This window comes from Takifugu rubripes, chromosome 16, assembly GCF_901000725.2.
Source record: "Takifugu rubripes chromosome 16, fTakRub1.2, whole genome shotgun sequence".
NCBI lineage: Eukaryota > Metazoa > Chordata > Actinopteri > Tetraodontiformes > Tetraodontidae > Takifugu > Takifugu rubripes.
Window position 1 is genome coordinate 11,860,847 of NC_042300.1, and position 24,006 is coordinate 11,884,852.

General features: G+C 47.0%; 4 protein-coding genes and 2 non-coding genes across 9 annotated transcripts in view; 4 read left to right on the top strand and 2 right to left on the bottom strand.

The window, feature by feature from the left end:
- The window catches only part of LOC101073622 (pleckstrin homology domain-containing family G member 1), a 26,499-nt gene extending 17,086 nt beyond the window's left edge, over window positions 1–9,413 (top strand). For all 3 annotated transcript variants that reach the window (XM_011612264.2, XM_011612263.2, XM_011612262.2), the window contains exons 5-17: window positions 780–826; window positions 2,289–2,439; window positions 2,715–2,846; window positions 3,108–3,290; window positions 3,372–3,467; window positions 3,618–3,704; window positions 4,030–4,063; window positions 4,147–4,233; window positions 4,328–4,389; window positions 4,465–4,650; window positions 4,743–4,862; window positions 4,945–6,769; window positions 6,849–9,413. In XM_011612264.2, coding sequence (XP_011610566.2) covers window positions 780–826; window positions 2,289–2,439; window positions 2,715–2,846; window positions 3,108–3,290; window positions 3,372–3,467; window positions 3,618–3,704; window positions 4,030–4,063; window positions 4,147–4,233; window positions 4,328–4,389; window positions 4,465–4,650; window positions 4,743–4,862; window positions 4,945–6,769; window positions 6,849–7,828 — 3,990 coding nt within the window. In that variant the 3' untranslated portion in view covers window positions 7,829–9,413. The remainder of the gene's footprint in view (window positions 1–779; window positions 827–2,288; window positions 2,440–2,714; window positions 2,847–3,107; window positions 3,291–3,371; window positions 3,468–3,617; window positions 3,705–4,029; window positions 4,064–4,146; window positions 4,234–4,327; window positions 4,390–4,464; window positions 4,651–4,742; window positions 4,863–4,944; window positions 6,770–6,848) is intronic.
- Window positions 9,414–10,958: 1,545 nt separating this feature from the next.
- On the top strand, window positions 10,959–14,765 carry tcp1 (t-complex 1). The gene is made up of 12 exons (XM_003971876.3): window positions 10,959–11,115; window positions 11,560–11,645; window positions 11,720–11,848; window positions 12,139–12,236; window positions 12,332–12,442; window positions 12,525–12,706; window positions 12,983–13,109; window positions 13,350–13,525; window positions 13,635–13,758; window positions 13,864–14,056; window positions 14,147–14,310; window positions 14,411–14,765. The coding sequence occupies exons 1-12, from the start codon at window positions 11,043–11,045 to the stop codon at window positions 14,622–14,624; spliced, it is 1,677 nt and encodes a 558-aa protein (XP_003971925.1). The 5' UTR covers window positions 10,959–11,042; the 3' UTR covers window positions 14,625–14,765.
- Window positions 11,348–11,486, top strand: LOC115253113 (small nucleolar RNA SNORA29). The gene has a single exon (XR_003891422.1). It is a non-coding gene; the product is annotated as a small nucleolar RNA SNORA29 (small nucleolar RNA).
- On the top strand, window positions 11,916–12,058 carry LOC115253114 (small nucleolar RNA SNORA29). Its single transcript, XR_003891423.1, has one exon. It is a non-coding gene; the product is annotated as a small nucleolar RNA SNORA29 (small nucleolar RNA).
- A 63-nt stretch (window positions 14,766–14,828) lies between the features above and the next one.
- Window positions 14,829–17,614, bottom strand: acat2 (acetyl-CoA acetyltransferase 2). Its single transcript, XM_003971888.3, has 9 exons — window positions 17,451–17,614; window positions 16,691–16,825; window positions 16,426–16,607; window positions 16,246–16,363; window positions 16,037–16,180; window positions 15,839–15,961; window positions 15,614–15,768; window positions 15,433–15,543; window positions 14,829–15,358 (listed from the first exon to the last, which is right to left on the bottom strand). The coding sequence occupies exons 1-9, from the start codon at window positions 17,497–17,499 to the stop codon at window positions 15,188–15,190; spliced, it is 1,188 nt and encodes a 395-aa protein (XP_003971937.1). The 5' UTR covers window positions 17,500–17,614; the 3' UTR covers window positions 14,829–15,187.
- A 341-nt stretch (window positions 17,615–17,955) lies between these two features.
- wtap (WT1 associated protein) lies at window positions 17,956–23,559 on the bottom strand. Of its 2 annotated transcripts, none has more exons than XM_003971875.3 (8): window positions 23,355–23,559; window positions 22,785–22,822; window positions 22,640–22,695; window positions 22,487–22,545; window positions 22,231–22,358; window positions 21,392–21,570; window positions 19,260–19,414; window positions 17,956–19,160 (listed from the first exon to the last, which is right to left on the bottom strand). In XM_003971875.3, exons 2-8 carry the CDS (start codon window positions 22,812–22,814, stop codon window positions 18,502–18,504), a joined length of 1,266 nt encoding a protein of 421 aa, XP_003971924.1. In that variant the 5' UTR covers window positions 22,815–22,822; window positions 23,355–23,559; the 3' UTR covers window positions 17,956–18,501. The 2 variants fall into 2 exon arrangements, with proteins under 2 accessions (XP_003971924.1, XP_011610561.1); XM_011612259.2 differs by lacking the exon at window positions 23,355–23,559 and adding an exon at window positions 23,163–23,335.
- Between the last annotated feature and the right edge of the window lie 447 nt (window positions 23,560–24,006).

Sequence of the window (24,006 nt, forward strand, 5' to 3'; positions counted from 1 at the left end):
TGTGTGTGTGTGTGTGTGTGTGTGTGTGGGAGCGCACTGTTTGTGTTTTTGTAGGCTGGTTGAATTGTTCGCTGTGGCCTGAGTGGCAGTGTATATTTACTTAATGTGAGAAACATGCAGGCACATACAGACAGAATCACATGTGAGAAAACACATGTGAACACTGAGTGTGTACATTATAGTCTGGGTTTCTGATGCCGTGGCCTGATCTCTGTGTACTTCCTGTGACCCCTGCAAGTGTTAATGGATGCAAATAGATTTCAGTTAGGGGCACTGAAATAACAGGATTCAAGACCAGGGTGGAAAATTGGTTCTAAGCCGCACCGAAGAAGAAGACAATGCTCCCGTTGCATTCGAGTCTCGCTCCGACAAGTCCAGCCTTACTTGATGTTAAGTCGGCCGTGAAAGGTGGGAAAAGTCTCAATTAGAGGGGCGGGGACGCAGTACGGAGGAACATTTAATCTGAGAGCAGGTAGACTTAAAGGCTGGGACGGCGGCTAATCACAAGCTGCAGAGTTGACTTTGAATAGCAGCAGTGAGCGGAGCAGAGAGGAGGAATTGTCCGTGCGCCCCGAGTGTGCAGAGTTGTAAACATGAACTGACCCTGACATCATCAGAACAGCGAAGAGGAAGGGTGGGGGACCGGGTCGTATTATAATAACGGCATCATTTTGTTGTTACAGTTCAAATTGTTCCTGATGGTCCACCACAGATTCAGAGCTAGCATAAACCCATCCGTCAGGTCAACGCATTAACACGTTTGTGCTCGTGTTTTGCAGAGTGAAGAATTCCACATCTACACGCAGTACTGCACCAACTACCCCCGGTGAGGACGCCCGTGTCGCACCTTCCCCTCCATTATCGGCTCCCTCTCACCCTCATATGCTGCCCAGCTCCCCTCCCACCGTCTCACGTGCCTCCATTGTACCTGCTGATGAATGCGTTACCTTTTTTGTTGTTTTCAACCCCCCCCCCCACCCCCCGATGCGTTCCAGCTCAGGATCAGTGTCTGCCTTCATGTGTGCCTCGGGGGGGTTCCCCCTCCCTTATGTTCCATTATTTGCTCGCAATCTTTTATTTTCTGCCTATTGACAGAGTTACAGCTCACACACTGACAGATGGGCTGTTATATTTGTCACCCAATCATACTTAACACCATTTATTCAGCTTTGTGGGGGGGGGGGGGGGGGGGTCCCGTGGGACACCATCATGGATCCTTGGGATACACACAGCATTGTGTGTTATTAAATGGGCTGAAAGGTGAGACAAAGATACACACAACACACACCTCAGGAGTTTTTGATAAATCATAGAACTATTTAAATACTAGTGTGTGTGCGTGTGTGCGTGTGTGTGTGTGTGTGTGTGTGAGAGAGAGAGAGAGTGAGTGAGTGAAAGGGGCCATTCAGACGTTTGAGATATAGGTCTTCTCCCACAGCACAGCTGGTGACCCCAACCAAGGTCACACACGACAGTCACTCACACACATTGGAGACACCCACACGCATGCACGTGCACAGCCACAGTGAGTCGGAGATGCTCGGGCACACACACACGCGCGCACTCAGAGGCTGCAGATGTACCAGAGTCATGCTGAGCTCCAGGGTCGGGTTTCCTGTCGAACAATGCCAGGCCTGTGTGGAACTTCAGCAATATGTAGGCATGCAGTCATGCACATGCACGCGCTAATGGACTTGCGCACACACACACACATCCTCGTACTTCTGTCTTTGTGAGGATTTTCATAGACATAATGCACCCTCACCTTGACCTCAGCCCAATCCCATCCTGAACCTTAAAACCACGCCTTAACTCTCATTTGAAGTTGCGGAAATGCCCTCACTTCCCAAAAAGGAATGTAGATTTTGGTACTCGGTATGTAGCAAGCACAATAACACACACACACACACACCTGACCCATGTCTTGAGCGTCTGTCCACATAAGACTACGAATGTCCAAATGTCTCAGTATGACCTGAGAAGGGTCATGTGGACTCACGTCCGTGCCGTTCTTGAGAACGTAACATCCCAGGAATGTCAGACAGGATAATTAAGCTGAACTATAGCATCTCTTTCTTGTCTCAATAATGTCCAAAAACAAACTGGCTGTTTTTTACAGTGGAAGTTGGCTGGTTTCTGCTCACATCTATGGCGGAACGCTCCCTTTCTTTTTGGAACACGGCCGTGCAAAGAGCCTCGCTTGTCACTCGCTGTTACCTGTCGTCACTGACAAATCACAGCCTTCTCAGCAGGCCTGGTATCTGACTCTCCGTGTTCTGCCTCCACAGGTCGGTGGCTGTGCTGACAGAGTGCATGAGGAACAAGGCGTTGGCCAAGTTCTTCCGCGAGCGCCAGGAATCTCTCAGGCACTCGTTGCCTCTGGGCTCCTATCTGCTCAAACCGGTGCAGAGGATCCTCAAGTACCATCTACTGCTGCACGTGCGTCAGTCTGTCCCGAGAGACAGTTCTCTCCTTTTTCTCAAGCATGATAAACGAGTCCAGGCACATCCGTGTCGGAGCATTAAACACTAATGTTTTTCATGTGCACTGATGTATATAAACGTGCGCAGTTAAGCTGGGGCTTTTCTCTCAGTCTCCACTGGAGAGGCCATATGTTTACCTTTATGGTGCTCTATTGTCTATGGTAATATTATGGCGCAGATACATATGCCTGACCCCCGGGATTGTGTGTGTGTGTGTGTGTGTGTGTTTAGGAGATTGCCAACCACATGGAGAAGGATACAGAGACGTACGAGGTGGTGCAGGAGGCCATCGACACCATGCAGAGGGTGGCCTGGCACATCAACGACATGAAGAGGAAACACGAGCACGCCGTCAGGCTGCAGGTGCGTTCAGCGCGAACACGCCTGACTCCTCATTAATCCCTCGCAGTATTTTTAAAGTGTTCGCTCTTTCTGTCTCCATGTCGTATACAAGCATATTTATTTGCATCCCTGTTGTTGAAGTCAATCATTGCGACACTGTTTTACACCCATTTTAGGCCCTATTTTGTCTGCAAACAGCATTTTTTATATATTCTTTGCTAGGTCAGCTACAAACATTTTTTTTACTTCACTCATCCTAATGCAATTTGATGCTTCCTGCAGGAAATTCAGAGTCTGCTGACCAACTGGAAGGGCCCTGATCTGATTGGTTATGGCGAGTTGGTCCTTGAAGGGACGTTTCGCTTGCAGCGAGCCAAAAATGAGCGAACGCTCTTCCTCTTTGACAAGCTGCTGCTCATTACCAAGAAACGAGAAGAAACCTACACGTACAAGGCTCACATACTGGTCAGTCGTGTGTCCTGAAGAGAAATTTAATGTGCTTTTGCACAGGGAACGAGGCCTGACTTTTTAATGTGTGTTTTGCAGTGCTGCAACCTGATGCTGGTGGAAGTTATTCCTAAAGAACCACTTAGCTTCAGTGTGTTTCACTACAAGAATCCCAAACTTCAGCACACGGTCCAGGTACGGCAAACACCATAAACATCCACCAGCCCATATCTGTTTGCATGTTGTCACTCATGCTACGAAACAAATGCATAAATAATGGAGAATCACATCAAGAATTAGCCTCTCACCCGCTCAACTACCTGTTGTCTGGTCTCTCTTCTTCAGGCAAAATCACAGCAAGACAAGCGCATGTGGATCTTACACCTGAAGAGACTCATACTTGAAAACCACCCTGCCAAAATCCCAGCCAAGGTAAGAGTAGTTGCTGATAACTTAGTCTGCGTTCACATTGCTGTAGCAGGACGGGCCCTCTCTCCTGCCCCCTCCATCTGCATCCCCGCACCACATTACTTTCCAGCTGCTACCACTGGGCTATTTTTACGAAGCCACATTGACTTGGCTGTTTTCGCATCTGCCCTTGACCATCTGCGAGTGGAAACCTTTAATGCGCCCTATAAAAAGTGCTTCCATGTCATTATACAGCATAGTGAGCCTTGATTAGTCTGGCCAAGATGCGCTTTGGCGCCATCTGGTGGCTAAATGCACAACTAACCGAAACTCTCCTGTTATATTCCAGGCTAAGCAGGCAATTCTGGAGATGGATACGATCCGTACGTCACAGTCTTCATAAAAAATATTACTTTGATACCTATTATCAACCTCTAATGTGACTTTTCTCCTGTTATTTGTCCAGATCATCCTGGGTTTCATTATAGTGATGGAGACAAGAAGGATTCCTCTCTGTCCAAGGATGGTCCTCCTCGCAGAGGACGAAGGAAAGGTAAAAAATAAAATTAAAAAATCACAATCACAATCAAAGAAAGCATATCAATAGCTGTTATTTTTTCATTCAATATTTCATTTTGTCCTCCCAGAGCCTCTGTCTAAATTACTGAAGAATGCCAAGCAAAATGCTGCAAACACAGATGTGGAAAAGGTGAGTGATGACAGGTTGTGTGTGATGTTTAGGCCGACATGTACAAACATTCAACAAAACCCGCTTCCTTTCCAGAGAACGAGTCTGGGAGCCACCCTGCTCTCACCGGTGTCCCAGCTGGCTTTGGGCACTATCGGTCGCAGCCGCAGCCTCATCAACCAGTCGCAGGAGTCGCTTGACCCCTGCGACCACTACAACCACAGCGACAGAGAGGAGGAACCACATCAGCGAGACGCTGATGATGAAGATGACAGCGGCATGGTGAGTGTACCTCTGACCCGTCTGATGCGCCGCCGTGTGCAGTTCCTTTTCTCGCCCTCCAAACGCGCTAATGCTGAACAATCTGAAACCAGGGAGGTCAAAAGAGGCTACTAGTCCCTGGCAAAGGCAGCAGGAAGAGGTTGAACCCTCAGGCGTCTGTTGATAGCATAGAACAATGGAAATCCTTCAATATGAGTGCTGCAGACCTTCAGGTAACAAACATCGATCTCTATCGAGATGATTTATACTCCATCAATTATGTATTTTTAAAAAGCTGACTGTTTTAAACCACAGCGAGCCAGAGAATCCCTTATGAGGGAAGGAAGCCACCACCCACCGCTTCTCAGGACACCTAACGTGGTGGAGGAGCCTCCGGAGGTACCCATTCCTGCTGTTATAGTCACAGAAAGTGACCACTCTGTGAGGAACATCTGGGCGGACCATCGGGCACGCAGAGCCATGTTTCCCACCCGTCAGAGGACCATGCAGCCAGATGACGATGACGAGGACATCTATCAGATGTTCGTCCCCACTGAACCAGGTGCAGCAGAACCCGAGGTGCCCTCAGAGAGTTTAGAGGGGACTTCCTCGCCCAAGACGGCTCGTCCCTGCAGCTGGCACGTAGAGCAGGTGCCTACGGTGCAGGTTGACCCTCCTCCGAGTGGGGGCAGAGTGCTCCGGAGGGCCAGCAGCGCGGGGGAGAAGACTACTGAGGCTCGACAGAGTCCTGACGATGACCTGTCCAGTAACTTGGACGTGATTCACACGGAATCTTCTAGCAACGACCTGTCCGGGTCATCCTCGGCCGAGCAGCTGACGATAGACGACATTGAAAACGTGTACGACAACATCAGCTACGAGGACCTGAAGAGCATGGGCCTGGTCAGGCGCGACCCAGAGGAAAGCCAGGCCCGGAAAGAAACATTTGCAGCCCCACTGGATTCCCTGGAACAAGCAGGCAGGGCAGAGAATGCATTGAAAGGGGCAGAGGTGAGGGACCGTTCAAGGGCCGAGAACACTTCTGAGAGCAACAGGTCGTCCACACAGGAGGGGAGGTCACATGTCCCAAGTGACCTCAAGATAGTGGAGGAAAATATCTATGACACCATTTGTTTCAGGGAGCCTCCTGAAACAAATGTCATCCTCAATAGGATGAGTGAGGATGAGAAATTAAAGAAAGAGAGGGACAGTCTGGTGGCCTCCGAACAAGACCTGACTGAGAGCCTCAGAGGGTTTTTATCTGAAGAGAGCCTCCACTTTGGAGACGATGACGGTCCTGACTCCTCTCACCATGTCCTATGTCCCTCTGAGCTAGATTTCTCCTCCTCCTCTGCCTCGGAGACATTCTGTCAGCGATCCCACAAGAAGGACAAAATGTCAGAGCGGGTGGATGAGATCTGGAACGACCTTGAGAACTACATCAAGATCAATGAGAAGAAAGCTGATCGTCTTCCGGCTGCCTTCCCTGTCAGCGCGACAGAGTCCCCTAAGAAGTCGTCCTCAAACAAAAACAGCCCTACAAAGAGCTCCTTTGTAGTTGCTTCTCCAACCCACCCGTCTAAACCTCCCGCTCTCACCTCCACACCATCGTTTACCATCCCAATCATCAAACTTCCTGACCTTCAAGATGAAGACCTCAATTCAGAAGAGAGTCACAGCCCGGTTCCTACACCACACCCTCCACCTGTCACGCCAGAGCCCCCCCAAGGGACTGTTAAGAACATTCGAAACAGGCTGGCTCGCCTCAGCAGCGGCAGCTTCCGCCTAGAAGATGACGACCTGGTGGAGGTCCCTCAGAAAAGCACGCAACAGAAGGAGTCGCTCAAGGACCTCAGTAGTTTCTTCCCGGGGGAGCTACCTGGTCTCGACTCCCCACTGGCCTCCCCCTCTCTCCTCCTGGGCGAGTCTGTGGATTTCTCCCTGGAACTGATGGATAAGTCCAAGAGCCGCGTGTTCTTGATGGCCCGCCAGTACAGTCAGAAGATCAAGAAGGCCAACCAGCTGCTGCGCATGAGGAGCATGGACCCTGGCGACTCTTGCAGCCGAGCCAGGGCTGAGAAGAAGCAGAAGGACCTGGCAGCCATTTTGGAAGAAAAGAAACAAGGAGGAGCCGCCATAGGTAAAGACGACTGTTCAGATTTGTGATGGCCAATGTTTATCCCCTACAACTCACAACATGATATTCTCTTTCATTACAGGTGCGAGAATAGCCGAGTATTCCCAGCTCTACGACCAGGTGATGTTCAAGAGTCCCGGCGCTGGTCAGGCCTCCACCACCCGACATCAGAGCCATCCGGGGCTGCCGTCCTCCCCGTCCCTGCCTGAGACCTCCCTGGAGGAGGACTGGCTCCACTCCACCTACAGTAACGGAGAGCTGGCCAGCTTCGTCTCCTCATCCAGCGAGACGGACGTAGCCCGAGGACCTTCCACACAACAGGGACTGACCTCCTCCTTCTCAATCCCTTCCCTTCAGACCTTCCCTCCCGCTCCGGCCAGCCTACCATCCCAGAGGTGGAGCATGACGGCGCCTAGCGAAAAGGAGGAACATCCGTACAGTTCAATTAAAAGGAATCCGTCTTTTAATTCTCCTGCATTGCCACCCTGCAAGCCCCTGTCAGCTGGGGACTGTCAGTCAGTCGGCTGTCTGTCCAGCCAACAGCAGAAGAACCAGGTTGGACCCAAATCTCACGGCCCCGCTGTTAATCGACATCACATCCCCAGTCTGGGTCACGCAGGTCGGCAGAGTAGCCTCCCAGAGCGCTCTACCCAGGGACAGTCAGACCTCACCTTACATGATGGCCAACAGGTAGTTGTCCTGAACCGCTCTTCAGGCCTCAGCGTCCTCCGCGCCACTCAAAACTACCTGGCTAACTTCAAGGACAACGGTGAGGATGATGACGACTACGTAGAGATCCGCTCGGAGGACGAAAGCGAGAAGGAGCAGGACATGTTGGCGCAGAGGGTCGGCACCACGGCGGATCTTTACCATCAAACCCAGGGCCTCGCACAGTCCAGGAGCCTGCCGTGCACACCCGTGCGCTCCTGCAACCCCCTGGGATCTCTAGACCGGGAAGAGCTGGAGAAGTACATGTGGAGCGAGCAGCAACACAACCAACCCACGATTGTCCAGTCCCTGCGGGAGAAGTTCCAGTGTCTCAGTTCCAGTAGCTTTGCCTGAAAACTCAAAGCCAAATAAACTCGCAGCATAAAAGGACGGCGCTGCGTGGCCACGAACGCCTCGCGTCTCTCAACATCGAGCGTAACCCAGCCGGATATAGATCAGACGTGCTTATGCAGCTATGTGCGCGAACAATTCCCTCCTGTCGAAGCTTGTAGGCGAGAAGCTTTAGCACTTCCTGGTTCAAACTGTTCCGAACATTTCGAATAGATTTCGCAGTGATTACGCCTAAATGTCTAAAAGCGTTCGGTGTGACAGTGCGGCCTCTTACTGCTTTTCCACGAGCCTTTTAATAATAAAGTCGTACAAACTGGTTTTTGCTGCAGGGCTTTTGCACACAAAGCATACAGATACAGTAGATCAGGAGATCAGTGAGTTATAAGAACTAGAATCTCTCACGCCATCATTGATCCTAAGCTCCGGAACCTTCTCAAGCAACCTTTGATTTTCTCTTAAGTTGTTTTAAACTCCATTTCTTAGCCTGATTTAACCTGTGTAGGAGGACACGTCGTTACACATTTGCTACTCAGGCTAGTTCATCACTTTTAACAGCTGTTTTGGGATTTTTCTTTTTTTTGTTGTTGTTGCAGTAACTATAACAGAAGGTTGCAGATATTAAGAAAATAAGCTCTTAAATACAAGATCCATTAAAGTTAAGGTATAATTAAACGGAATGTCTATGTAAACCTTTGTCATCAATAAGGTTTTATGCTTTAAAACAAGAGCAAATACATTGAATATTCTAGAAGTGCTTATAGGGCTTAATATTTATTTTCCATCTGTGTACACATCAGATATAGACTCTGAGTTCATTATCTGGACTTTGCATCTCAAAATGTTAAATTCTTTTGCTTTAAATTTCCTACGATTTGAAACTGGGACCACGAAGGAGGCAGTACTGTATCTTCTGGGGGGGGGGTTGGTTTTTCAATGGTCAACTAGTTTGTTTACAATATGGAACGCTCACACTACTGATGTTGCAAAAAGTCTCCAAGATTCACTTTGAGCAGAGAAATTTTCTTTCCCCACCTATAAAAGTCAATCGGTAAGCTTTGTTTTATTTATATCCGTCATTCTGACCCCGATCACTATTGTTTTTGGAGCCACGGCCAAGCTGAAAAATAAAGTCCGATGTATTTATTGAACGGTTTGTTCATATTGAGGAGCAGAGACAAAATTTAAATGAAATACTGTGAAGCTGGGTGTTCTTTGGCGCACTGGTTAAAACGAACTTAAGTTCAAACGTCTAAAAGCACAAAATCAAAGCCTGTTGTGCAGGAAATGTGCGTAAAGTCCAAGACAGGAATGAAGTATGATTATTTTTCATCATACATGTTTGTCCTTTGTTTCAGCGGGTGGGAATTATCAGTCTTTGTTGACTCCGTTTTGCACTTTTCTTTCTCTGTTTGATTTGTAAACACTTTGTAAAGATGTACATTTTAGGAGAATTATTCTTGTATGCCACAGGTATGCTTTATAATGCTTTAATCTTTAAGTTAAGTGTACTGTATTTTTTTTAACTGCCTAGTTGTCATTGCTCAACAAGATAAATGTATTGGATGTAATAAATTCAGATTAAACTCTTCTTTGTATTTGTGGTGATTACAGAATAAAAATGAATATGGCAACATATCACAGTTATGTTTACTAATCTTACTGCCTTCAACCTTGGTGAGAGTTTAGCAGTTAGAAAATAAGTCAATGGTCAGAATCAAGATCTACTCCTATTTAACCTGCTCATACCATGTCTGACTTTGTTTCAATAAAATCAGAGATTTTTTGTCCTCTCAGGCTGTTAATTGCATCTAGTGGAACAATAACACTAAATTACAATATGTGTTCCATCCTCGTTTGTAAGCCATGTCAAACAATATGGAAACAATATGGCTTGAAACAAGACTTATTGTTTAAATCTCAATGTAGTAAAATTTTGTACTGGAGGAAATGCCCAGCGACACGTCCCTTGATCCTCGAGGGATCAAATCCAGGAGCCCTTTATCGCCAAGCATATTTGCCTTATGTTTAACCACTGTTTACATATACTTATATTGGCCAACGCCTGTCTCATGTACACATCTGTGTGTCAGCAACTTCAGCAGCTATAAAAACATCATCTCTAACCTGTAACGCTGAATCTTCCTCCCGATCTCAATTTAGAATAAAATAGGTGAAACCCAGTTGCCTGTGTCTGCACCTTTCGTCCAAAGCGCCCTCGATTCTCTGAACCGGTCGATAGCCTGCTGCCTTATCAATCAATCAATCAATCAATCAATCAATCAATCAATCAATCAATCAATCAATCAATCAATCAATCAATCAATCAATCAATCAATCAATCAATCAATCTTTATTTGTATAGCGTCTGTTACAATCAAAATTGTTACTAAGCGCTTTCCAGAATCCCAGGGCCTGACCCCCAACAACAAGTGGCAGGAAAAACTCCCCTTTAACAGGAAGAAACCTTGAGCAGGACCGGGCTCATGTAGGGGGACCCTCCTGCTGATGGGGGCTGGGTAGAGAGGAGAGGGTAGAAGGGGGAGGACAGGTAGAGGAGAGAATTGGTAGAACATACAGAAATACATACAGAAATACATTATATTAATTAAAATAAGCTGCCGGTAGAGTCGAGTTGAGTGGGTCAGCGGGGTCGGAGGTCAATAGGACAGCATGCAGCTCCTGGGACTAAAGAATTAGTGATAATAAGCTTTTTCAAAGAGGTATCCAGCAACCCTCGTGTCCCACATCGAATACATGCAGAGAACCCATATTTGTTGGATTGATTTATTCAAAGACGACCGTAACCTGAGAAAAGAAACTTTAAGAGAGTGGCAAACAAAAGAGACCCATGAATTTACAATCCATCTTTGAAAATAGCAGTCAGTAAAAGACGTACAGAACCAAAGTTAACAGCAGGGGGCGTGCCTGACACCCAGAAACCAAGAAGAAGGCATAACGGATGCTGGGAAACGCTGGGAAATGTAGTCCATTTTAAAGCTTTGGTTTTTAAGTTGTATTTCCTCGGCTGATTAGAGATCCAATTGACCTCATGCTCAATGCAAGATATAAATTAGACTTACACAACATCGCAAAACGTTAGCATAATAATAAAATATCTGTTTGTGATACGTTTTCTTCTCGAACCTTCTGCGTAATACCGGTTTACCCATAGTGCACCGCGGCACCTCCTTTCTTCTTGGTTTTGTGGTGGTCCAAAATGTCGCTTATGCACGGTCCGTTAAATGTTTTTGGTCAGAGAACGACCGGCGAGTCGGTCCGTACTCAAAATGGTGAGTTTTGTTGCTGATTTTTTTATGTTTTCGGTTTGCGCTTTGTATTGTAAATGTATCACTTGTGACGGACTGGATACACGATTTCCTTTGCCGCTGGTATCACACGTGCGGATGATGCTAACGCTAGCCAACTTAACGTGAAGATTATGTCTGCGGTTTTTGTTTATATCATGTGAAGCATGGTGAACATGTGTACCACAAATGCACATATCGTTAAGTATCCAGGCCGGGTCCCATTTCAGTACCTTCCACTCGCTTTAAAATGAATGGATGGCTATGCTAATGGGAGAGAAAAACGCTGTCATGGTCTGAGGGTGTGGCTAACCTAACTGTGTACCACACTAAATAAAATGACAGAACATCCGAATATCGGATATAATCTCTATTACAAGCTAAGATATTAGTTTGTTTATCACTGCGTTTGCTTTATGATTTGTACAGTCATGGCCGCAGCATCAATTGCCAACATTGTCAAGAGCTCCCTTGGACCAGTTGGCCTGGACAAGATGTTAGTGGACGACATAGGAGTAAGTCTCACATGCAACAGTGTCTTTTCACATATTGGATATATATGAGACTCATCTCTATTATTGACGCGTAGGATGTGACCATCACTAACGATGGAGCAACCATCCTGAAGCTGCTGGAAGTGGAGCACCCAGCTGCTAAAGTCTTGTGTGAACTGGCTGACCTGCAGGACAAAGAGGTCGGAGATGGAACCACGTCTGTGGTGAGTTGGATGAACAGCTGCCGGCCTGTGTTGTTGGTGTTGTCCAACGTGTTGGAGTGCATGTAAAAGTCCTGTTTTAGTACCACTTATCTGCATTTTAGTACAGATGTGTGGCTATGCTAACAGGACAGAGAAGCTGTCCGTCAGCATCTGAAGGAGTCCAGCGGTCTTCATTCAGCAGCTCCTAATGAAATGATGGCACAATAAGAATTGTTATTTTTATGTTGCGCGTCCTTTTAACTAGCACGCATATTAACTTGTAACCATATTAAATATTGTGATGTGTTCAGGTCATCATTGCAGCTGAATTGTTGAAGAGTGCAGATGAGTTGGTGAAGCAGAAGATTCACCCCACATCGGTCATCAGTGGATACCGCCTGGCTTGCAAGTGAGTTTTTCCTCTTTAACCCTTTCATAGACTTGCAATTCGACAAGGTGTGCGCATTCTATTGACACCAAAACTTGTCTTTTGTTTACTTCAAGGGAGGCAGTTCGCTACATTAATGAGAATCTCACCATTGCCACGGATGACCTGGGCAGGGAGTGCCTAATCAATGTAGCCAAGACAGCCATGTCCTCAAAAATCATCGGAGGGTATCCTTTTTCTCACATGGAATGCAACTTTGATTATACGAGGAGAATTTTAGATCTGTTGACCTTAATCCACCACCCGCAGTGATGCTGACTTCTTTGCTAACATGGTTGTGGATGCTGCCGTGGCTGTGAAGTTTGTAGACAGCAAGGGGGTGGCCAAGTATCCCATCAACTCTGTCAACGTGCTGAAAGCCCATGGCCGCAGTCAGAAGGAGAGCTTCTTGGTTAACGGATATGCACTTAATTGCACAGTTGGTTCACAAGGTGGGCAAAATTATATATAAATCAATCTTTGGACGTTTTATGTTGGCTCCAGCTAATTGAACTCCCATTTAATTTTGCTGCTATGTCAAATGTACTGATGTAAGCAGTGATACGCGTGGGAGAGAGAAGCCCGGCCTCGAGAGAATGTGGACTAGTTTGTCAACTGTTTCACTGCTTTTCTGGCCGGACAGATGAATTTAATCGTGACTTGCAATACTTTCACCTAATGCTTAGCGACCGTTAGAAGATATTTAACGCGCCGTTTTCTTTCCTCAGAAATGACGAAACGTGTTGTCAATGCCAAAATTGCCTGCCTGGACTTCAGCCTGCAGAAGACCAAGTTGAAAATGGGTGTACAAGTCATCATTACTGACCCCGGGAAGCTTGACCAGATCAGACAGAGGTCGGTTTGCTTTTGCCGCCACCGGCCAGTATGAAAATAATCCCATTTAAATTTGCTGTGATGCTGAATAAGTAGTTTACACAGTGATACGCGTGGGAGAAAATAATGGCGGCAGCAGTTAATACAGCAGCTTCCGTTTGAGCTGTCGTCCAACTACTGTTGGCTGAACAATTCAGAATTCTATTTGCTTATATGTGTGTATTTTATTTTTTAAATTAATACCGGGTTTTGTTGCCTCAGAGAGTCTGACATCACCAAGGAGAGGATCCAGAAAATCCTGGCATCCGGCGCCAACGTCATCCTCACCACCGGTGGCGTCGACGACATGTGTCTTAAATACTTTGTGGACGTAGGAGCCATTGCAGTGAGAAGGGTCCTGAAGAGGGATCTCAAGCGCATCGCCAAGGCAACAGGAGGTATGCTGATGTTTGTGGCGGCAGAGTTTTTCTATGTTTTTTTTTTTTTATGTGCACATGGTGGAATAGAATTACCCGAGATAACAAGTTTGTGTTTGCTGATCTCCAGCAACCGTCTGCCCCTCTTTAACCAATCTGGAGGGAGAGGAGACGTTCGAGGCCACCATGCTCGGTCAGGCCGAGGAGGTTGTGCAGGAACGCATCTGCGACGATGAGCTCATCTTGGTCAAAAAGTAAGAACAAGAATTGCGGCACCTTCTTAGCATACGCTTTTCTGAGGGGTTTTGGAGATTTCCGTGCCTTTGTCAACCGTCCGTCCTCCCGATTTATCCCGTCAGCACCAAAGCACGCACATCAGCGTCCATCGTTCTGCGCGGGGCCAACGACTTCATGTGCGACGAGATGGAGCGCTCATTGCACGACGCTCTCTGTGTGGTCAAGAGGGTGCTGGAGTCCAAGTGTGTCGTTCCAGGTGGGGGCGCTGTGGAGGCCGCTCTGTCAATCTACCTGGAGAATTATGCCACCAGCATGGTGAGATGAATGTCCATGCAGCTGCTGGGAACTGAGTCTTAAATTGGTCAAACGCTCCAATCATACTGTTTCTTTTTTTTTTTTTTTAAGGGTTCCCGAGAGCAGCTGGCTATTGCAGAGTTTGCCCGTTCCCTCCTCGTGATTCCCAAGACGCTGGCCGTGAACGCAGCACAGGACTCCACTGACCTGGTGGCTAAGCTCCGAGCCTTCCACAATGAAGCTCAGGTTAACCCCGAACGCAAGAATCTCAAATGGTGAGCATCCTCATCGCTCAGAGACCTTAGAGTTAAACCTGAGGCAGAAGGGAAACTTTTAAGTTGGGAAGCAAAATCTATATTTTAATACCTATGACAGGATCGGTCTGGACCTGGTGAACGGCAAACCACGAGACAACCGTCAAGCCGGCGTGTACGAGCCCATCACGGTCAAAACAAAGAGTCTGAAGTTTGCCACAGAGGCCGCCATCACCATCCTCCGTATCGACGACCTCATCAAATTATTCCCCGAGCAGAAGGAGGGCGGCCAGTCGTACAGGGACGCTGTGCAGTCTGGTTCTCTGGAGGGATAAAACGCCGTTGCTGGTTGTCTGTGTTTAAACAAACGGAGCTCTTGGTGGCTCTGGCTCTAGTATAGGCTGTGCACTTTGCCTGGTTACTGCTCTACCTTTTCAGTTTTGTCGGACACTTAATAAAGCTCCTCTGGTTGTAAATTAGTCCATGGCTTAATTCGGGCTCGCTGGCTGTTGTGCACACATCGATAAACGAGCTTCAAAGATGGACACCGCGGCTTGTTCTTTATTGACATGTTGCTTAGTTACAGGAAAATTACAGTTAAAGTTGGCAGATTTATGTCCCAAAGCTGCTGATTGGAATGTTGATCAGGACGCATTTTGGCTACATCCAGTAGATTAAACAATAAGTGAACATGTTGATTAGATACTTGAGTCCCTAAAAATGTTAATTATCTAGAAAATTCCACACCTAAAGGAGAATAATTAAATATACAGCTGTACAAACCCGAGCGCTTCAGTGCACAGTGAAGATGGCGAGCAACAGTCGTACGTGGTCCAACAGTCATTGTTTAACTGTAGACGACCGTGTTCCCCGCCGCTGCTTTACAATCTGAAACGCCTCAGGACCTCTCCACGCACATGGCGATGCCCATCCCTCCCCCGATGCACAGAGACGCCACACCTTTTCGACCTCCAGTCCTCTGCAGCGCGTGCAGTAAGGTCACCAGCACTCTGCAGCCCGACATCCCGAGGGGATGGCCCAGAGAGATGGCGCCGCCGCTCACGTTCACCTGAAGGCGAAAGGCGCGTTTTAAACTGAAGGGGGGGGGGGGGGGGTCGATAACTGGCAGGCCGAACCCCTCACCTTGTCTGCGTTCAGACCCAGCTCTTTGACCACGGCGACCGACTGGGCAGCAAACGCCTCGTTGACCTCAAATAAGTCGACTTCCTCCAGCTGCCAGCCTGCTTTCTCCACCTGGCAAACGCGATCATTACAACGTATTTTTCAAGTGTTCTCGTGTTTTATTGCCGTCCCGAGTTCTCACCGCTGTCCTGATGGCCGGTATCGGTCCTATTCCCATGACGGCGGGCTCCAGACCAACTTGAGCTGAAGACACAATTCTGGCCAGGGGTTTTACGCCACGCTTCTCGGCCTCTGATTGGCTCATCAGGACAACCGCTGCTGCCCCGTCGTTCATACCTGAGGTTGGAAAATAAATTTACCATCTCTAACTGGAGTAAGTCGGACTCGCAAATGGATGGCGGCAAACCTGAGGCGTTGCCAGCGGTCACGGTCCCACTGCCGTCCTTGATAAAGCAGGGGCGGAGCTTGGACAGGCTGCCTACGTTGCTGCCGTGCCGGGGAAATTCATCGGCCTTCACCTCAACCGCACCTGAGCGTGCATGTTTGCCGTCAGCGCACAGGGATGAGATCTGATGAAGAGACGCAGCACACGCTCGCTACTCGCCTTGTCTGGTCATCACCGTCACCGGAACGATCTCTTTGTCAAAATGGCCGTCTTTCTGCGCCGCCTCGGTTCTGTTCTGGGATTGGACGGCGTACAGATCCTGCTGCTCTCTGCTGACCCCCCACTGCTTTGCCACATTCTCAGCTGATTAATGACATTGGAATAATTAGCCATCTGGAACGGCCACTCACAGATCAAATGTAATTCACCTGTGATGCCCATGTGGTAGCCGTGGAAGGCGTCGGTCAGGCCGTCAGCTAACAGGGAGTCCCGCAGCGAAGCGTCACCCAATTTTTCACCTGTTCTCATGTGCAGGGTGTGAGGAGCCTGAAAAGACAATCAAGAATCATCCTGCCCATCTTCTCTCCAAGTCTTGAGTCCTAACCAACCTTGCTCATGCTCTCCATGCCTCCTGCCACCACTACGGTGGACTCTCCAGTCAGGATGGACTGAGCGCCCAGACACACGGCCTTCAGCCCGGAGCCGCATATCATCTGACAGCTCCAGGCCGGGACAGGGTAGGGGATCCCAGCGTCGACACTGGCCTGACGTGCTGGGTTCTGCCCGTGACCTCAAGCACAAAAAGAACAGTGAGACAGCTTAAAATAATATCCCCAACAACATGACGCAGTTCATCATTCGCTGGTGTTTCACCTGCTGTTAAAACGTGCCCCATGATGACCTCAGAGACCTCCTCCGGATTTACCCCAGCACGCTTCAGGACATCCTTGATCACCACGGAACACAGGTCCCGCAGAGGCACCGTGGAAAGAGCGCCGTTGAAAGACCCTGGGAACAAACTCGTGCCGTTAATCATTCATTATCAACGGGATACAGAACAAGACTCTGCTACAAACCTCTTGAGAAACACTCAGACACATTCTGCATTGTGAATATAAATGCAAACTCATCCATGCACAGATCATAATACATCATCTGATATCTAATATTTACATCCATCCGTCGCATCCTCATTAATTTCTACCGTTGACAGTTTTGAATTGTATAATTTATCAATTTATTAGGATAGAGATACGTAAAGACTGTATAATAATGAAACATTTTGGCGTCTTGACACGCCCATCGCGTGCTGACACACCGCCAGTGACCAATAGCAGAAGAACGTGCTTTGTCGCACTATGACCAGCTGGCCAATCAGGAAGCGACACACTGGCCGGACAGGCGAGTGAACCAATCACAGCGACGGATCGGCGGACGTGTCTGGCTGAACTGTTTGCACTCTGCAAAATAATGTGGCTAATGAAACGTTTCAACAAAATGGCATATTTTAAAAGATTATCTTGGTAATAGCGTTACAAACAGTAGTATGTGGCGCATTTTAGTAGCAGCAGTGGATGGTGGATTTATTTATTCCGATGTGTGCGAGTTTTTTGGGGGGGGGTTTAAATCTTACCGATTGGTGTCCGAGCAGCAGACACGATAACCACAGATCCGGAGCTCATGTTGCAGCGGGGTTGTTGGTCAGAGACGGCCGAAGTTTGGAGTTCTCCCCCGGGGATGTTGATCCCGTCAGTCCAGACTCAACACTGCAACATGAGTTGTTGATTCACTGACAGTGAATCGAATGTTTGGGTGCGAGGCCGCACCACAGCGCCCCCACGCGTGCGGGAGGAGCAGCGGCTTTCTGTGCCAGACACAGACCTTTGGAGCTATTTGCAGTCAGACTTCAGTAAATAATTGCTTTATTACACAATAAAAGTGTCAGTTTGGATTTATCCATAGTTTCTAAAACTTGTATGATCTAGTTTAATGAAATTGCATCGTAATTTCCTTTTGACGCAAATCATGACAATTAAAGCCTGTTGTCGGCTTGGGTTAAAAAAGAATTTAATTGTCAGAGTTACCGCGAATTTTTCTCCCCAAGATTTACTGCTTTGTAGTAATAATGGGTTTCATGCTATAGTATTAAAAGTTTTTATTGGTATTTGGTCAGTACATGAAAAGGACTGATGTCAGAATAGTATGAATGCTGCATATAAACTACTCATAACTCACTGGAATCTTGTGAACCACTGCTTCGGATGAAAAATTAAAATGCAATTTTTATTTTAAAAAACAAAACAAAAACAGGCCAACAATGACAATGACCTGAAATATCGCAAAGCTACTGTCATTGAGTGATTTTACTGTTTACAATGAGTTACAACACCAGATGTCTATTTTCAGTGTCACAATCTCAAACAAGAACAGCATAAACATGCTCAAATTAACAGTTGAATCAAGCATACTAGTTTTATTTTAACCAGACGTTCCACTCAATTTAAATCTAACATTAACCCACACCTTTAATCCCTGTTTAGAAACACAAATGTGACAGAAGAATCACAACAGGAAGAGGGAAAGGTGAAAACGCCTCCGACAGCAGTGCCGTGTTGCACACTAAGCATTTGTTGCCTTGTATAAAAAAAAAACAACAAACAAAAAAAAAGACACATTTAAGTACATTACAAAACCATACTGTCACTGGCGCTGGCGTCCAGGCCGTTCTGAGTGTGCCGTGACCCTGCAGTCCTGGAGCCCTTTGTTACCAGGGCAGCCTTGTCCTCGTGGGGGTCGGTGGTGGAGTCTGTGTCATTTGAATGTTGAGTCAATGACGTCTCGCTGCCCGTTGGAGAGTCCACGCTCTCGTACCCTGCGCTGAGCTGGCCCCTAAACCCTGCGGCCCCAGCAACTCTGCCCGCAGTTGTCTGATTCCCCGTCGCTTCCTCCGAATGGTTCGACAGTTTGGTCTCGGCTTCGCCGGGGCTGGAGACCACGGGGGACATCGGAAAGTCTTCCTCTGTGCTGCTGACCTCCCGGTACAGGCCGGGGGTGGCGGTCTCGCTCCTCTGGGATGAGCTGCCATTGCTGGGTCCATTGCTCACCCTCCCGTAGTCTCTGGCCAGCGCGTCGGGAGGGGCGCCGGCCTGCTCGGGCTGTGTTGGTGGTTCGGCGGAGGAGCCGGACGCTGCGGGGGAAGTCCTGCTGGGTCCAGCTCCGGGTAACGACCCCTGAGTTTGAGACATTTGCTGACGAGACTCCTTCAGCTGCTGCTGCAGGACAAGAATGGTGCTCTGCATGCCCTCCACCTCCTCGTCTAGCTGGATGATAAAGTCATTCAGCTCTGAGGGGGATCGGGAACACACACATTTGTAAATATAAATAAACAAACACCAGATAAGAAATCTGAGCAGGACAAACACCAGACTCGAGACTTTCTCACCATCTTGGCTGCTCTTGAGCTCTTCGCTGTACTTCTTCTGCAACGCCAACTCGGCCTCCAGCTGCGCGATGCGTCCCTGGGACAGCTGTCTTCCCAATTCCTGGTTTTCCTGAATCAGCATTCGACACTTGGCCATCAGTTTCTTCCCCGTTTGGCTGGAAGGGAAACAAGTCTCACATCACATAATGAACCAGAAGAGAAAATATTCAAAGAGTCGATCCGTTCGTATAATCAGATGGACACGTGTGACAGAAAACTCTTCCGGACCCCAGAAACCACGTTTTCTAGTTGCACCAGTCAGATCTCAATAAAAAGTTGAAACCCACTTTTCCTGTCGGACAACTTAAATACCACGTGTCTTGATCACGGTCACACACACTTGACTCTAGAATTAAATGTAGAAAATGTTGAAAGCATCTCATTTTAAATTCAAAACATGTTTTAAACAACCACATTTCCATTTAACTATTTTCAACATCGCATGCAGAAAGCTTTAAATACCACCGGTAATCCAAACCCTTTACACGCATGCGAGGGAAAAGGCAGAAGGAAAATATGACATTAATATCAGTGACACACTACAAATATCAAAGTCAAACCTTGACTGTGAGTATTGAGAATGGGCCTGTGCACCACGGGGGCAGCCCCCAGTTCTGTGGAGCCATCAATTACATAACGCTGGAGCAAGTGGAAGATAAATATAAGCTCAAATGTTGCTATCTCAACCTTAAAACAGGTTTAAGAATACTGCAGGTGAGCTCACCGCATCTTGGAACAATACTGATTTTATGATGACGCATTCAAAAACTCACTTAATCAATAAGCCAAAGTAGTAAACAGGAAATCAAACTTAGAACATGTTTCATTGTCACCTGCTGAGTCCAGATATCCCCCAATGAATTCAAAAAGATTAACATAAATAGCAAGTTCACAGAGTCTTAAATGTAAAAGGTGTTGCCCTTTAGCTTTCATGACTGCGGGGCTGAGAGGCTGCCATCTTAAATGTCACCACAGTGAGCAGCTGTGGTTTGAACGGTAGCAGTTGCTAACACGTGCTGCACATGTCAGAATGGTGTGATCGGCTATGGGAGAGATCGAGGGGTCATTGAACAAAAACACACAGAAATACATCGATACATCACCATCACCTCATAACATGACTAGTTAAAGACATTTGAATACAGATTCAAAACAGGACTTGGTGAACCTACAGCAGTGTGTTTCAGCCAGTTTCTCAAGATTCAACTGTAGATTAATTTGTAATAAAATATATAGGAGACAAATATAAACAAAAATCAATTATATTCCAGGGTTTACACACTGCAGTAAGTGTCTGTTTCAGAGGAACAAATTCAAATTAATTGCCAGTCAAATGAAACATGTTGCAAAGAAAAACATGTAAATACACTCTACCGTGACCGGGCCCGTGCTCAAAGACACAGATGAATGGACTCTCGCGCCGGAACCAAAGTCCCCAGTGAACCGAGGATCAGGCTCCTTTCAGTCTTATTTCTAGTGGCTCTTCTCCCAAAGTCTTAATTTAGATCCTAGAAACTTTCCTCATGTTACTGCAATGTATCTAGACTGTCCAAAAAGTCTTTACGTTTCTCAGGCAGACTAGAGGGGTACGTGTGTGGCGTTATCCACAGTTAAACGTCTTTATAAACCAGGTCTGGTTATTGTCTGGAAAACGGTTAAGGCTCAGGAGGGTCTCTGCCTGACTCACACTCCTTAACCCCCTTATTTTATATATGAACTGTCTGGTGTGAGCTGAGGGTGCAGGGAGGGCATATATCCGCGCTGGGGGGCGAGGGACCACCTCTTCGGGAACAGTCCGGACTCCTTCAGGTCCATGGACGTTGTGGGGATAAGCGGGGACAAAGCTGAAACAAGTGTCACCTGACCATATTGTCTTGTCGCTTAAGCTTATGTGATAAATAGCTGGTACAGCAAGAGGAGAAAAACAGGATTGTTTTGCAGTGACTGTCTTTCTGTAACAACGGGTGAGTACAGCATTTGTCAGCCTCCCCCCCACCAGTGTCCCTGCATGCCTGCAGTGAAAGTGTAGGTGGGGGGCATGAGGAAGTCTTGACTTTATTTGGAAGGGGGGGGGTTATTTTGATTGTCTTTACCTATCAGGTGTAAATTTCCAGGCACTCAGTTCATTTTGGGCCTGCTCCAGTTTATCTTTAGTCTGTTCTAGTTCAGCCTTCATTTTGAGGAAAAACAAGTTGATGGCTGGATCCACCATGGACGACCGCAGTTGGGCTGCACTCGGCTGCTGGACTTGCTTCAGGTACTGAATCTGGGTCTGCAGGACAAAACAAACAGGTGTTAATGACTGATGTGGCACACATAATATACGCACCAAGTGAAACATTCATTTTGGATAGCTTGTAAACCAGTGCCTCCAGACTAGTTAAAGAGCTAACGATGACCAACAAGACTTCTGGTTAGCCGAGTAGCTAACCAGATACGACCTTGAATGCCAAAAGGACATTTTGCTTTACCAAGCAGAGCTCAAATGTTGCAAAACCACTGAATCGTAACACATTTTTAAAAATGAATGCGTGCGTAACTAAGCGGTGTAACGGCAACCTTACACCAAAGTAGATAACCCAGAAACAGTTAAAAGGATCCAAAAGATACAAGTGAGTGTGCGCGGTGTAAAAATCAAATAAAACATCACCTCCTCTCGTACACTGGGCAATTAACGAAGGTACCAATCGGGTAAGAGTAAACACTTAATGGCTACTTCACACTAGCCATCATCCACTTACCACAGTTATGTGTCATGGTGCCAAAGTTACAAGTTTATTACAAGGGAACTATTCGAATGAATGTCTGAAATCAATATTCTCAGCCCGAGATATTTTCTTGATTTAATTATTTATTACAAGTGTTACTGTTAGTAATGTCAAGCAAGGTCACCGGCAGCTGCCAAAATAAGAACGGCATGATCAATACATACTGTGCACTCTTGCATCTCCTGCTCCTTCGTCGCAAGTCTCATAACCAGAATGTTCTCCCTGCGAGCAGATTCCTGCTGCTGCTGCTTCAGCTTCTCCTCCGACTCCTTCAGTCCCGTCACATCGTTGGCTGAAACGGTGAAGAGGGAAACATCGAGAAGTACATTAAAGGCCATTCCAAATTGTGCAATGTGTAAGAAATGCCCCCCGCACACTGGTGAAAAAAAAATAACAGAAGTATAATTGTGTTAGACTTACAACATAAGTCTGCATATTTGGCCTCCAAGACCTGCACATAAGCATCATACTGTTTCCACCTGAAAGGAGCAGAATGCATGTAAACACCTACAGAACTTTCATTTAAAAATCATTAAAATAATTTCAAAAGCATCAAGTGTAGCGTAATTTTACCTTGTGCACAGCTCCTCTCTTGTCAATGTCTTCAGGTCCGACTCATTAAGGCGGACCTGTGGGGAATAAAACCACGCTAGAACATCAGTAATTCCCAGGAGCCAAACCTCCCCCGTGTTCATGCTTCCCCAGTAAATACACCTACCTTCTTGGGCAGAGGCTCCTCGTTGGTCATGGTAAACTCTAAAGGCAAACGTGAAAGAAAGCCATCATGAACAACTGTCCGATGTCGTATTTCTGCAACCGCACAATCATTGGCAGCATCGGTAAATTTATGCAATCCGAGGCCCCTGCGTTTGTACTAACGACAACAGCCGTTAATGCACTGACTTGGTTAGTTGCACACAGTCAACAGATCGGCGGTCCGAAGAAGTTAGCATTTTGGAGTCAATGAACACAGGCCAGCCTACGGTTAGCTAGGGCAACAACGTCCAGGCAACAGAAAACCAAGAGTCTCTACGGATCTGCTAACCGTTACAACGTATCAACAATAGAAAAAAAGAAATCGACTTTAGAAACACACCGCCGAGCTGCAACTTCGACTTTACGTTCCGACAGAAAGCATGTAGTTCTTGGCTTTTTTTTCCGGCTCCTTGTTATCACAAAATGGCGGTGAAGGAAACGACTCCCTCCCTTGAGCTTTTTTTTCTCTCTCCCTGAAACTAGCGGGCAACGGAAGCTAGCTAGCAGCCGCGCGGCCTTGCTGAAACCTCACCAGATTACGCTGTGAAACTCTTCTTGAACGGTGACTCCAGATCCAATAAAGCGCAGCGACGTTAAAATTCGGATGCGATTTTCTAATTGTCGCGGAGCGGATTCAGCGCACTGGCCACCATCGTCACTACTGGGAGGACCGAATGGTTCTGACCGAATGGTTCTGACCGCCTGCTGCACTCGCGTTACTGCGGGGGACCGACGGAGACGGAAGCGATCGAGTGACGTCTCACTCCGAGGAAGAATGACGGATGGAAAAACCATCTGCCTCGGAAACATATCGGACTAAGACGAACGCAATAATTCAGCAGTTGCGGGAGGTTTACAGCAGTTGATGCGGGGCGATGCGGGATATTTGTTTAAAAAGGGAATGGATGTCTTAACAATTTCATCGTAGACAGGTATTTGAATTGAATTTGAAGGTTTTTTTCATAATTTAAAGGTAGATAATAATCTAATAATTGGTTAAAAAATGCATTTGCAAATTAGAATAATGATAATGGTTTTAAAATTATGTTGGGGTTTTCTTCTTGCATTGAAGCAAATAGCCCTAAGAACTAGAGCGGTCCATTTTACTACCATAGACGATCTCTGGTTTTGCCTACTCACGTGTCAGATTTTTCTAAATAATAATACTGAATTATTTGTTTTCT